General features: G+C 45.0%; 1 protein-coding gene across 2 annotated transcripts in view; it reads right to left on the reverse strand.

The window, feature by feature from the left end:
- Window positions 1–563: 563 nt before the first annotated feature.
- Window positions 564–14,282, reverse strand: part of LOC147702156 (proton channel OTOP2-like) — a 502,417-nt gene continuing 488,698 nt past the window's right edge. For both annotated transcript variants that reach the window (XM_086930802.1, XM_086930801.1), the window contains exon 7: window positions 564–9,752. In XM_086930802.1, coding sequence (XP_086786928.1) covers window positions 9,582–9,752 — 171 coding nt within the window. In that variant the 3' untranslated portion in view covers window positions 564–9,581. The remainder of the gene's footprint in view (window positions 9,753–14,282) is intronic.

Consider the following 14,282-nt stretch of genomic DNA (forward strand, 5'->3'; position numbering starts at 1 on the left):
AGTGCAGTTCCAGCGTCAATGTATGGGATGCAATATATTGGGGACAGTTCTACTGTTATCACATAATATTGACAATGGCCTAGGAAGGTGTTAAAGGTGCATTAAGTACACTGACGTGACTGAAGGTGTACTTCCTCCTTCACCAGTATTAACCCAGTCTATCCATCTTTACTATGTTCACCTACCCCATTCTCTCCCTCTTCGCATCTCTATTTTGAAACTTTAACCTATCCTTGTCTCCTACACTGCCCTGAACTTAACGTCCACACCAAACCAATAGTGTTTTCTCTCTTTACTTTGATTGGCTCGCGCCTTTTCTACCTTTTTCCAGCACCTGGAAGCGTTCAAATTGGCTGGCATGACTGATGGCACGCAAGCACACTATACAAAACACAGTAAACAAACACGAAAGGGAATACAATAACTTGAAATCCATTAGGGACAACATATTTCAGCCCAGTTGTCGAACGCAATTGGTTTGATTGAAACAAAGGACTACAATTCCGAAACTTCATGATTTTATTACAATGAAAGCCCAGGACGTGTGATGCTAAACTCTGTGGGTGAGGCAAGCCAGACAGTATTGGCAGATATCAGATCCGAAGCAGGGCACAAGTCGGGGGTACACGCGGGTGGACGGTGTCCCCTCACCATTTTAAAGGGTGGACGCCATCCACCCTGCTAATTAAAAAGCCGTCCACCCTGCTCACCAAAATCTTGATAAGAGCGCACCAACCAAACACTTCCAGGTGATACCAGCTGAATTTGGAAATTTCTTGGACTGCCGGTCACCGTCCATCTTTACTCCTGTCTCGATGTCTCTTCATATCCCTGCTTTTTAATCAACCGCCCCACCTCCCTTACCTTCGCCTCTCTCGAATCCCTCCTCAACTCCCTCTCACCACTGTACTTCCGCTCTCCCAGTGCGCCTCAGGACATGTTTTGAGCCGATTCTTGGTGAGTGAAGTGAAGAGGATGGAGGGAAAGTGGGGGGGATGTCTACAGTGACTAGGAGAGAGTGGCAGTAGTAGAGGGGGTGAGTGACTCTAAGCAGAAATTATTATGTGAGTTGGAGAGTAAGGGGGGGCGACTGATTAACCATTTGAACAAAAGGTGATGGAGTTCCAGTGTGTGTCTGACAGAGGGCATCACCGAGCTAGACCAAGCAAGAGATTTAGTTGGTGGGGGAGCCAAGTCACTCGAAGGGTGTTTTGCAGACGCTCTGCCCCTGCAATCATTAGCACCTCTGCTGAGACTGCAGGCCTGTGATGTCACTTCCTGTGATGTGATGTTGTGCGCCATGATGTCACGCATCGTGATGTCACTTTGTGTAATACCACCTAACCCCGAGAGTCCCCCACTTCTTTTTTTAGGACTTGTGCCCTGATCTGAAGCATTTGTTTTTCCTGTCCCATTAAAATGTCATCTTAAAATAAATGCATAAAGAGAAAGTGAGAACATGTCTCATTATTTTGTTAATCAATTTTTTTGTCTCTAATGAGATACAAGCCCCTTTCAGAAATAGCTTTGTTTGCTAAGTTAAGGCAGGCCAGTGTTGTGAATTACTAATACACTGCTTATTCTGCTTTTTTTTAAATGTTATTTATTTATTTATTTATTAGGCTTTTATACATAACAATCTTGTAACACAGTGTTACATCATAACAAAGTCGAGTTGTGCACATGGTGATCAGTTAGCTAAAAGAAAACATAGTACATACAGATCAGCTGCAAATTTGTATATCACATTGATTGAGTACCCATATAAAGCACTAATTCTCTTTACGCGGTCCCCACTATCTTCGCAGGAGCGATGCAATCGAAATGTAGGTTCAGGAACCACCTGGCACCACATACTGTGCGGCAGGAAAGGGTTAACCCAAGTTAAACTATATAGGAATATTAGGATCATTGCTTGCCCATGTGGTGTTATCAGATTCATTCGTGTCAGTCTCTCTAGTGGACATAAGTTTTGGACCGACTCCGGGGGTGAGGAGAAGATCACTGAAATGTTCAGTTTGTGTACTGCAGCACAGCATGTCATGCGACTACTGAGCCATGGTGGGTGAAGGGCCTCGTGACCAACTAATCGCGACTCTGCGCTTCGCCAGTAACAGTCCCAAGTCGACCATCCTCCGCACTCCCCTGGGCATCTGCTTAGACTATCCCAGTAGGGCTAATGCGGGGTGTGGGGTTAGTGTCAAGTTGGTTATTTTCCCCAATTCACTGAAAACAGATTCCCAAAATGTGTATATCCCGGGCAGGACCAGGCCAAATGTAAGAAGTCTGCGATCTGCTCGTTGCATCTCTCACAAGCTGGATTATCCCTCAACCTGTATCCATGTAGTCTCTCTGGCGTATAGTATACTCTGTTCAAGTATTTAAAATGGATCAGCCTGTGTCTGCCGTTTAAGGAGACACGCCGTGTACTAGAAGAGCAATAAGGCCACCTGGGATCATCTATATCGTTCTGTAAATCCCGCTGCCAGTCTAGCCTGGCTTTGGTGTAATGGTTTGCCCAGTGGGACATTGACAACTTATAAATGTTAGAAACAATCTTGCGGGGCGACTTCGCCTTGATGGTATAAGTCAGTTCCATTAGTTCTGCGGGTTCCTGAAGGTCCTCCCCTAATATATTGTGTAGTGCGTTTCGAGTTCTGTGAAATTGGAATTGCGGAAGAAGAGTAGTAGCAGCAGCTTGATGCTCTAGGTCTTCCTACTTTTTTGCTACATCGTAGTGGAATAGGTCTCCTGTGGTCTGGATTTTCAGTGAGTTGAGCGCACGCGTGACGCCTCTGTCCCTGCATGGGGGCAATCAGCGGCACCATTCTATTGGCATGGCTGGTGAATACAGAATAGCTCCTACCTGTTTTTGTTGTAAGCGATGCCAGGCATGACATGTCGCATTAATGGAATCAAGGATACCTGTTCTACGATCTGTGGCTTCAAATATCATGGCTGGCAGCGGCAGCGGGTCGGCAATGAGTGTTTCTATACAGAGATGTGGGATGTCTGGTGGGCCATGAAACCAATAGTAAGCTTGTGCACTCTGTACTGATCTATAGTATAAATTTAAATCTGGCATGCCCAGCCCCCCCCTATGGTATGGTAAGGTGAATGTCTGCCATTTGACCCTTGCTTGTTTGCCCGCCCAGGCAATTTTCATCAGCAATGTAGTGACCCGGTGGAAAAAGGAGTTAGGTAGTACCATGGGGATATTTGTAAAGAGGAACAGAAACTGGAGTAGCACCACCATTTTCATGATCGAAATTCTACCTAGCAGGGACAGGGGCAACCTAATCCAGTTTTCATCGTCTTCAAATCTACTGACAGCAGTACTATAATTCTTCCTAAACACCATCTCAGAATCAGAATCAGAATGCACCCAGATACCCAGGTATCTAATCGCCTCCTTGGACCACTGCAGTGGGTTGTCTGGTTCAAAGGGTGTCATAGCTGGAGTAATTTGGAAAACAATAGACTTAGGCCAGTTGACCCGCAGTCCTGACAGAGCACCAAAATGCACCACCTCCCTTAATACAGAAGAGAGGTTACATTCCGGATTGTGAAAATATAACAACGTGTCATCCGCGTAGGTGGACACTATAAGCTCGTATTTCGGTAATCTAATGGCCTTGTGGCTGTTATACTCTGTGTGCAGGCAAGGGGTTCGGCCACTAATGCCTATAAAATGGTAGACAGCTAACATCCCTGTCTCGTTCCTCTGGTAATGGCGATGTGATCTGTCACCAGGTTTCCTATTTTGATTCTGGCAGAGGGGGAATTGTATAGCACACCTCTCAGTTAGAGGAAGACTGGGCCCAGTCCCATCCTGATTAAGACTTGTCGCATAAAGGGCCATTCAACTGAGTCAAAGGACTTCTCCATGTCGAGGAAGACCGCCACAGCCTTTGACTCCTGCCGGGTGTGTTGTAAGGCACCAAACACTGTGCGAAGATTGTAGCTGAGGTTCCTGTCCGGAACAAACCCAGCTTGTTCAGGGGCCACTAGTATCCGAGCGAGGGGGACTAATCTTTTAACTAGGATTTTTGCAAATATTTATGTCGACGTTAAGCAGGGAGAGTGAGTGGTAAGATCCACACTCCTCCGCCCGCTTACCCGGCTTGAGCATGGTGATTATAATAGCCTCTCTCATCGTAGATGACGTGGTACCTGATACGTGCATGTCCTCGAAAAGCTCTGACAAGTGGGGGATTAAGATATCAGGGAACGCCTTGTAGAAGGCTACGGTGAGGCAGTCCACTCCGGGGGCACTCCCGGCTTCCATACTCGATAGGGCCAGTAGAATTTTGTTTTTTTCATTGGGCCTTATCAGGAACCGTGATGTGTATTAGTGAGGAATGGTAGTTTAATATGAGCAAGATAGTCTAAAATTTCATCCTCCGTTCCGGTAGATCGAGTAGAATATAGCTCAGCGTAAAACTGTTTAAACCTTTCAGCAATTTCAGCCTCCTCAATCAGCATATCGCCTTCTGCTTATTTGAGTTCAGTGACATGTGTTTTACTGCACCTTTTTTTAAGTAGTTGTGCTAGAACAGCACCCGGCCTTGCGCTCTCCCCATATACCCGCGCTGTGGTATATTTACCTAGGTGTTTTACTTCAGCGTCAGCTGCTTCGTGATATACTCCCAATAATTCCTTAATCTCCAGCGAGACCGCTTCATCTGAGCTTGCTCGTTGACATTTTTGTAAGACCCCGAGTTTCATTTCTAAGTCCGCCAGTCGTTGACGAATTGAACTGAGGGCCCCAGAGTGTTTAGCTATTGTGACACCGCGAATATATTAACCTTGAAGGCCTCCCAGACTACTTGGAAGCTATCAACAGACCCCATGTTAGTTGTAAAGAATCTCTATAGATTCCTCCAGTTCTTCTTTAAAGACTGAGTCCAGCAGGGAGTAAGGGGGGAATCTCCAAGTGAATGGTGAGATAGCCTTTCTAGGAGTGTCAAGTACTAGCAGGAGGAGGGAATGATCTGATAGAGATCGAGGGAGTACCTTGCACACTCTAACGTTTTCATTTAGAAGAGAGGCAGCTAACCAATAGTCAATGCGGGTATGTAGATTATGATAAGCTGAGTAGTGTGTGAAACCCCCTTTGCCCAGATGACGCATGCTCCAGACATCGCATAGGTCCATTCTAATCATAGCACACTCTAGCACCCTAGCAACGGCAGAGGTGTGCCTCTCCGTCCCCCCCCCCGATCGGTCTATGTTTCGGTTTCTGACTAGGTGGAGATCTCCTCCTCAAAGGAGTTGTCCCTCTTTGTAGTTATTGGCTGTGTTCGCAAGTGCATCATAAAATTCATTGCAATCATGATTTGGGCCATAAATATGAACTATTACTAGGCCCATGCCCTTCCCTTGACATCTGGTAATCCCAAACCTACCTTCTCTGTCAGTATCTAGTGGGACGAGAGTGTAGGGAGACCTAGGGTTAACCCAGGTCAATACACCTTGTGCATGAGTGGTGAAACCTGAAGCATGTACATTATCCTGAAACCCTCTGCTGCGCAGTAGAGGACTATTAAGTGGAAGGTGTGTCTCCTGTAATAGGGCTATGTCTATGCCAAGTCTCTTCAGGTAATTCAGTACTTTACGGATCATCCTGTGATCATAAAGTCCTCTAACATTCCATGTAAGCGCTCGAAGGAAGTCCACTGTCAAGTCTCTGCTAATGTTGCTGGGTACCACCATTGTAGTTGTTGGAGCATAATCTACAATCTGACTTGTGCAGCAAATAATTGTCTTGTTCACCATGTGTAATCATGTAAAAAACAACTGTAATAAACAACAATGCAATTCTCATAACCCACCTAACCCCCACCCACGTCAGACTATCCCCAACTTGGCCGCAGCCCATCCATAGGTTACTAATCTAACCCCTCATCCCAGACAAAACCAGTATACCCTCCCAAGTGTGATTCCCTCGTGGGCGGATGATGCTCGCCTGGCAAGAAGTACCATCCGGCTTAGATATGTCCATGCTCCGAGCACCATCAAATCATTAACGTGCAACTACATAAATTTATAAATCTCAGACCCCATCTGCAATAGGGGACTTTAGTTCTGCAACTTTGGCTACCTGTCATGTAGGAGTAGACTGAGATGCTCTAGCTAGCAAATCCCAATTGTCCAGGAGCATTCTCCCCAAATTGAACTGCGATCATGACCCTGTGCCTGAGTCCCACTCCCTCTGGCAACCCTCTGGTGGCCTACTCTAGTTTTGTCGTGTAATGTTCGTTTTTATGACTGAGGCAGGCTACCGGTGACCAGCACACAGGACCCTACATGCTAAGAACCGTGTCAAAAACTCAGCGATCAGACAGCACTTATCGCCTGTAGGTGCAGCACAGCATTTAGTTCTGCTAGTCCTGCTCGTCCAGTTGCCCACCTGCCGCCTCATCCATCAGTTGCCGCTCCGGGCTGCAACGCTTTTCTGTGAACCAGTCTTTCAGAACCTTCTGCATGGCCTTTGGGTCGGTGAAAATGTGAGAGTGGCCTTGTTTATTTATGGGTAGTCACGCTGGGTACAACATGGCGTAGTCCATGCTGAGGTCAAGGAACTGCTTTTTCATTGGTGCAAACTGACGGCGCGCTTCCTTCACCCGAATTGTAAAGTCTGGGAACAGAGAGATCGTGGAACCTTCATATTGCAAAGGTTGTTTTACTCTTGCCACTTTCAGCGCTACATCTCTGTCTCGGTAGTTGAGCAATTTTGTGATGATCAGCCGAGGAGCCGCTCCTGGAGGCGGGCGTGGTCCCAGTGATCGATGCGCCCTTTCCACCACAAATATAGCAGAGAATAGAATAGGTGTCTACAATTGTCACACAAAAATTCTTATGCCCAGAGTATGCATTTTATAACTCAACCCCTTAGAAGTTACTTAGCTTCCATATCAAAGAGGTATGTCTACTGTTAAATCGCCAATGTCGCATGCATGGTTTACGGGGGAATTATTTTGTTTTGCATTGTGTCTGTATTCTCTAAAATTATGCCAAAAAAGAAAATCTATGTTTTCTATCAGTAAATGTGTTTTTGTGTTTGAGTTTCAGATAAGGAAATCAAGAACGGGGGTAAAAATACAAAACGTATTGTTCTTCCGAACTACATACATATTTAGCGAAAATTGTATATAAACATCGACAAAATGATTATTCACTTTTCTGAAAGAAAGAATGAACCACACAAGAAGCAATATGAGGAAAGGAGGGGATAGCATTGATTAAAACATGAAATTAAGGCAAAACTTAGTATCACAAATAAAACAAGCTAATTTAAGTCTATCAGGCACATGCATCAAGCGATTTTGGAATCGCAAACGGTGCGAATCGCAAAAATCGTCCGTTTGCGATTCCAAAATCACTTATTGGGATGCATCATTTATTTTTCATGTATCGCTATTTAAGAATTCGCAATTTTTTGCGATTTCTCAAATTGCGATAGCATTTAAGAAATCGCAAAATTTGCGATTTCTTAAATGCTATGCATGATTAATTTTATTTTGCGAATTTGCAATTTTGTAGGGAAAAATTACCATGAAGTACACCTTCATGGTAATTTTGCGAAAAGTGTAATAAATGCATATTTGACACTTACATGTTACACACACACATGCCCTTGGGACATGTGTGTGAGGAAAATGTACTTACGTGACATTCCAGGGGTGCAGGGGGGGTCCTTTGGACCCCTTCTGCACCCTTGAAATTGCATTCTCATTTTGCGATTCCTTAATTGCGAATTCGCAAAATGAAAATGCCTTCCCATTGATTCTAGGCTCATAGGAAACAATGTAAAGCTATTCCTTATTTGTGATTCGCAATTAAGGAATCGCAAATAAGGAATATTAAGAAATCGCTAAAACTTTTGCGATTTCTTGATGCATTGCCGTTTGCGATTCCTTTGATTGCGATTCCTTAATTTTCGCAAATAAGGAATCGCAAACTGCACCAATGATGCATGTACCTGATTGTGCCTATCAATGATTGTCCCAAAACAGGGACGTTTTCGCTAAATAAAATAAATTATTATAATGGTAGAACCTCAAATGAACAGGCAGTGAACTGACTGCAACTGGGTGACAGATCTATGTGTTTAACCTCTCTGATCCATCGCCTATTGCCTTACACTATTCAGCTGTCCTGGCTGTTCTGGTACTAATGGCAAAATAAGTCATGTAATCAGTTAGGTGTTGAGTCTTGATATTGGGAGTTTTCGGGTTGTTAATGGATCGGAGCAATGTTGAGCACATTTGTTGTCTTTTTAACATTCATTCAAGGTAAACACTGTCAAAGGTGTGGCTTTACCGCAGCAAAGGCTGAAGTGACAAAACAAATGTGATCAGTGGGGTCCAAGAGTACTCCAATGTTGTGACTGCTACATTCCTTAACATCACTTTTGCCTTACTTTGGGGGAGATAGATCATATTGGCTTGTACAATACACAGGCGATCCAAATGGCATTTGAAGCTGTATTGTATCTGTGCAGGGATTTTACACTTGTTTGTGTTTTTTTATCATGTTGACCCCCATCCTCCATCATTATAGTCAAAATGCTTCCTAAAATAGCCTCAAAGGCAAAGGTGTTCCATTATGATCCAAAGACTAAGTCTGAACCAAGTTTCTTAATAATTATATAACAAAGGACGTAGGAGGAGGAAACAAGTGGCATGGACGAACGTCCTCCCATTCATGTATCACACTGCAAGTACTTCTTGGTAGGGTGTAACAAATCTAATAAATTGTCAAAAGTATCACAAAAGTATAGTCATTTTCAGGACTCAAAGCCCTCATCCGCCTAATATGTGGCATGTTTCATGATTGGACCCGTCCTTGAACCAGTCAAAGATGATCCAGATGAAAGCTACTACTCATGTCTGGGGGATCTTGTGGGGTGTTTTTTTAAGGATCAGGATGGTACCTGAATGGGTCCTTCCTGATGAGCACCTGTGGGTTTTAAGGTGTAGGGCCTAGTTGCAGTGGAGAAAAGTATAAGTAAAATGATTAAGGTTACATTAATGCACACTCCCTTTTATTTCTACCATTGGGTACCTAATAACATTTGCTCTATCCACCAATAGGTCGTTCAAACCTTAATATGAAACACCCCTCTGGGTACCAGCCTTAACAACACCTCACGTGCTCCCCTACATTAGGGTAGTAGCACCTAGAAAAGCCCCATGGAGCATACAGACGTGCTTCTGCAGGGTAGGAGGACGAGTGTTTTCGTGGTTGAGACACCAAGTTCTCACATGATTAAAGGCAATGCTATCCGGTTTCCAGCACTCCCCAGATAATAAGGGAGCTCACAGATTAGGATTCCGTGCTTTCCCTGGGTGTGTAAGGAAGTACTTAGAGGATAGGGAAGAGCTCATTAGCTTAAGAAGATAAAGTCCTCTCAAAGTGCGAGGCAGAGCTCTCTTGGAATAGCCGACAGCGTTCTCAGGAGGGTGTAGCACTTTCTGAATAATAGAGAGGTTTCCGAGTAGGAGACGGAGCTCACTTAGAAAAGGCAACACTCTCAGGGTAGGAGTCAGAGCTTCCAGGATAGGGGCAGATCACTCTCAGGGTAGAAGAAGGAGCTCCACCAGGCAGGCGGCTGCGTGCATCCGATAGAATATCCCAAATGGCAGGCAGATGTTGGTGATGAGGACCCACGTGGGCAGTCCATAGAACTTCAACTCCAGATGGTTGTCAAACCGCAGCCGGGCCCCAAACGCTGGAAGGATCCAGAGCTAAGGAAGAGAAGAATAATGACGTTTAGAGGTAGTGACATAGACCAAAGGAAATAACTAGTCCAGTGGTTTTCAGATGAACCAAGGCACATCCAAGGCTGGAGGAATCTAGAATAAAAACATTCATATATAGCCTAGCAATACAAAAGGAACAATCTAGAAATAAAAGGCTCTGAGATGGGCAGTCGTGGAACATGGGATAAGATCCAGCAGGGCAGTCACTTCCAGAGAGATTGTGATACACGCAGAAAGGCTGCGACTCTCCACAGGAACACATGCCGTCATCAAGGGCACCCCAGTTCCAAATGAAAGAAGCAAAGCAACATCAAATTACAGAGTGGAAATAACAGAATGGAGTTCTGAAAAGATCTGGGATGAAGGCATTTACAGGAACAGGCATAGAAAAAAAAAAATCAAGATGTTCAAGAACAAAGAAGTTTAGAGAGCACATCACACACTCTAAGGATGCAGAGATCTAAAAGATATACAGAGGGAAGGTCATGTGATCAAAGGCTTGAACATTCAAGAACAAAGAGTTTCAGAGGACAGTTTCGGTGTAACTGCTGGATAGATTTAGAATGAAGACTTTGAAAGAGACAGTAACAATTCAAAAGGCTAGAAAGATCTAGAATAGTATTTCAGAACAACAGTGACAGACCATAAGAACACTTAAAGATGTCCTAAAAGTCTCGCTGGAATCAGGGGTTCGGCTGAAATGTGACAATTATTGCACCACATGTTAAACCGCTCATCAAGCTGTACATCATTCCACAGTAATATACTATTTTGCAAATGGGCATAGCACCCTTGCCATATACACTTCTCTGAAAATATAGGGTCACATTTCAGGACGTTCTAGGGCCAAAAACATGAGGTTTCTGGGGCAGAATTAAACTACGAGCAAAATGTGTGTAATTCGCTTGTACGTAAAAAATCAAAATTTCGGAAAAGTGATGCAAAATTACACCTAATTATTCAAAATGCAAAACCGGCATTTGCAGCCTGATTCATCAAGCTTTTATGCGCTCGCAAAGGGCCAGATTCTCAGAATCTGGCCCTTTGCGAGCGCAATTTTTGCATTTGGGATTCATCATCCCAAATGCAAAAATCGGTAATAGCGATTTCGCTATTTTGCGAGTAATTACATTTAAGGAATCTCTATTTGAGATTCCTTAAATGCAATTCATCATCCATTTTACAATTGCGAATTCGCAATTTCGGCCCGCTATTTACCGCGAGGTCAAACCTCGTGGTAAATAGCGAAAACTTAGAAAAATGCTTTTAAAAGCATTTTTCTAAGTTGCATGTTGCACACACACATGTCCTTTGGACATGTGTGTGCGCAACACCTGTTTAAATTTGCATTTAATGGGTGCTACAGGGTGTCCTTTGGACACCCCTGGCACCCTTTAAATCGCTATCTTATTTGCGATTAGCTAATTGCTAATCGCAAATAAGGAATACTCCCCATTCATTCCTATGGGCCTGTGGCCGATAGGAATGAATGGGGAGTTATTCCTTATTTGCGATTAGCAATTTGCTAATCGCAAACAAGGAATTTGTAGGAATCGCATTTTATTTTGCGATTCCTACATGAATCCCGTTTTGCGAGTCTGTAATAGCGATTCCTTATGAATCGCTATTAAAGACTCGCAAAACGGGTCTTTGATGAATCAGGCTGTAAGTGCGCATGACTGCATGGATGGCCGTTTTGGCCTGCCAAAGTTGCATGCTCACTTTGCATATCCCCACCAGGCTGCAATGGACAGCCTGGTAGGGAATATGCACCCTGTCCCAACCTGAGCGCCGATCCATAGCGCTCAAACCAATAGAGGTGGAGGGATGTGGCTGGTGGAAAGGGTAAGTGTGTTTTTTAGGATTTAGATCTGTTTTTATTATTTCAAATTAGACTCAGTACAATACTGCCCACCAACATCCACTGGCCGGTGGTGGCGTAAGTATTAAGCTATAGGAAGATTGTAGGTGTAGACATTCTAAAATCAAATAAAGAATGTTAACAAGAGAGAAAGATCCAGGAGGGACAGAAACAGAGGGGGAGAGATGGGGACTGTTACTCATAGGCAGCAAAGTCTAGGGGGTGCAGTCAGGTAATTTGGTGTTCGTTGTGTGCAACTGTTGGTATTAAAATCAGAACTCATAGGTAGGGGGGTTTGAAAGTTCCTGAAACTCGGTAGACCGGTATGTAAAGCAGGGTTGCCACATCTTGTCAAAAAGGGGAAGACGCAGAATTACCAATGTCGTTAGCTTCTCCATTCCTTTTGTGTCCCACAATTTGTGTAGCCAATTTAGATGTGTCAGAATAGCTTCTGTGCCCCATTTGCTAAGGAGGAGGTGTTTGGCTGCCCCCAGTGCGAGAGTGATGGCATTAGCCCGAGGAGACCATAAAGGGTAGGTGAGGGGGTTTGGGTTGCCCAATGATACATAGCTTGAGAATCTTGAAATATCTGTTGTATATATGGTATTTATTGCATCTAGGACCCCTTCCCTGAAGTTTTGCAACTTGGGGCATTGCCATTAAAGGTGAGTGAGTGTGCCCTGTTGGCCACAGTGTCGCCAGCAGCGGTCATCCCCAGCCAAAGTAAATGGGGCCATTTTAGCCGTGGTAAGGTACTAGTAGTGTGCTATTTTCAGGAGCATTTATTTACTGGGGGTGTTTAAAGCAGATGCCTGTGCGCGGAGCAGAATGTCATCCCACTCCTTGTCAGTGAAGGATCTCTCACATTCCTTTTCCTATCTGGCGCGCCCTAGTGATTTTAGCGGGAACTGTGTTGCATTTAAAAAGATGTAGAGGTCAGAGAGTATTTTCTTATCTGTGTGTCTAGTGAGCAGCCAATTTTCTAATGGTACAAACACCCTACTGGCATGATGCCAGATTCAGGGTTGTACCACCCAGTGAGCTACTGCCAAGTACTGCCAGAGTGAAGCCTCTGTGAGGACATAAGAGGCTTGGAGCGTGGGCAAGTCCATCTGAATTAATTAAATCCCCAATACGTTTGCATTGGCTTCCTGCCAGGCCATATATGCCACACCAGTGGCCGTTGGGGGGGAAATCTGGATTGCCTAGCAGGAGAGTCTGAGGGGATAGTGGCAAGAGCCCATGTCACAGCTGAACGTGGTCCCAGACCCCAATAGTGTCTTGGATTACTGGTGAAACGTAGACACTGGCAGCCTGTGAGTTTTTGGAGCCAAGGTACTTTCCAAATGTGCATGCCCGCAATCGCCTGGTCCACAAAACACCAATGCTTCTCCGTTCGAGGCCACTCCACCATGTAGCGCAATTGCACTGATAGATAGTAGCAGCAAGGGTTCAGGATCCCCAATTCACCCATTTGTAATGGCAAGTAGGCACTGGTCTTAGCATCCTAGTGCGTTTGCCTGCCCAGATAAAATCCCAGATAAGGGTTTGCAGTTTATCCAAGAGTGTCGGGGGGTTGGAGCGGGAGAGTGGGCATCACATAGAGGAGCTTAGGTAATAGTATCATTTTAATGGCTGCTATGCGCCCGAGCCAAGATAGGTTATGGGTTCTCCAAGTGACGAGAGTTGTACATGTGATGGGCAGGAGAAGGTCATAGTTCTGGGCCACTGTAGCCAGGAGTGTGGAGTGGATCTGAAGCCCCAGCTATGGGATCCTATTCTCTGCCCACTGAAAGGGCATGAGGGTGCCAATTCAGCCTTCTCCAGCACTGGGATGATTATATGACTTTTGCAGGTTGGCCTTAAATCCGGAGGGGTAACTGAATGCAGTTAGCTCAGTCACTACGGCTGTTAAGGAGTGTTCGGGATCCGTAAGGGTCATAAGGAAATCGTCTGCATAGAGCATGAGCTTGTGCTCTCACCTGGCTATCTATATGCCTGCAGTATTGGAGTGTACGCTCCGATAGAGGCTATATATAGAGTGCAAAAGGCAAGAGAGATGGGGGCAACTCTGTTGGGATCCGTGCATAATGGGGAACGGGGTGGATTTCACTCAATTTACCTGCATACAAGCTCGAGGAGCGTGGTAGCCCGACCAGACCCATTTACAAAATGAGCACCAATGTCTACTCTCTGCAGGACACTGTGCAGAAAGGGCCGCTACACTCGATCAGAGGCCTTTCCGGCATCAACGGAAAGCAGAATGGCTGGTGTCTGAGTACGCCGCAACTTTTCCAAGAGATGGCACAACAGCTTTGTGTTATCACTCCACCCTCGCTCCAGAACAAATCCAGCCTGATGGATGTCTAAAAGGCCTTTTACATAGGGGGCTAGTCTGTGGGCGAGTACACTGGTAAAGATTTTTGCATCAATGTTCAGGAGCGAGATTGGGCAGTAGGTAGCACAGCATTTAGGCTCTTTACCAGTTTTTGGGATCACCGTGATTGTGCAACACATGGAGTCAGGTAACGTGCCTATGTCGCTGAAAGTGTTGAACAAGCAGGCCAAACGGGGGCGAGTCGGGGGGGGGGGAGAGCCATATAGAAGTCGGCACTATAGCCATCTGGGCCTGGTGTCTTGTTAGACTACAGCTT

Source organism: Lissotriton vulgaris, chromosome 7 (assembly GCF_964263255.1).
Source record: "Lissotriton vulgaris chromosome 7, aLisVul1.2, whole genome shotgun sequence".
NCBI classification, from domain to species: domain Eukaryota; kingdom Metazoa; phylum Chordata; class Amphibia; order Caudata; family Salamandridae; genus Lissotriton; species Lissotriton vulgaris.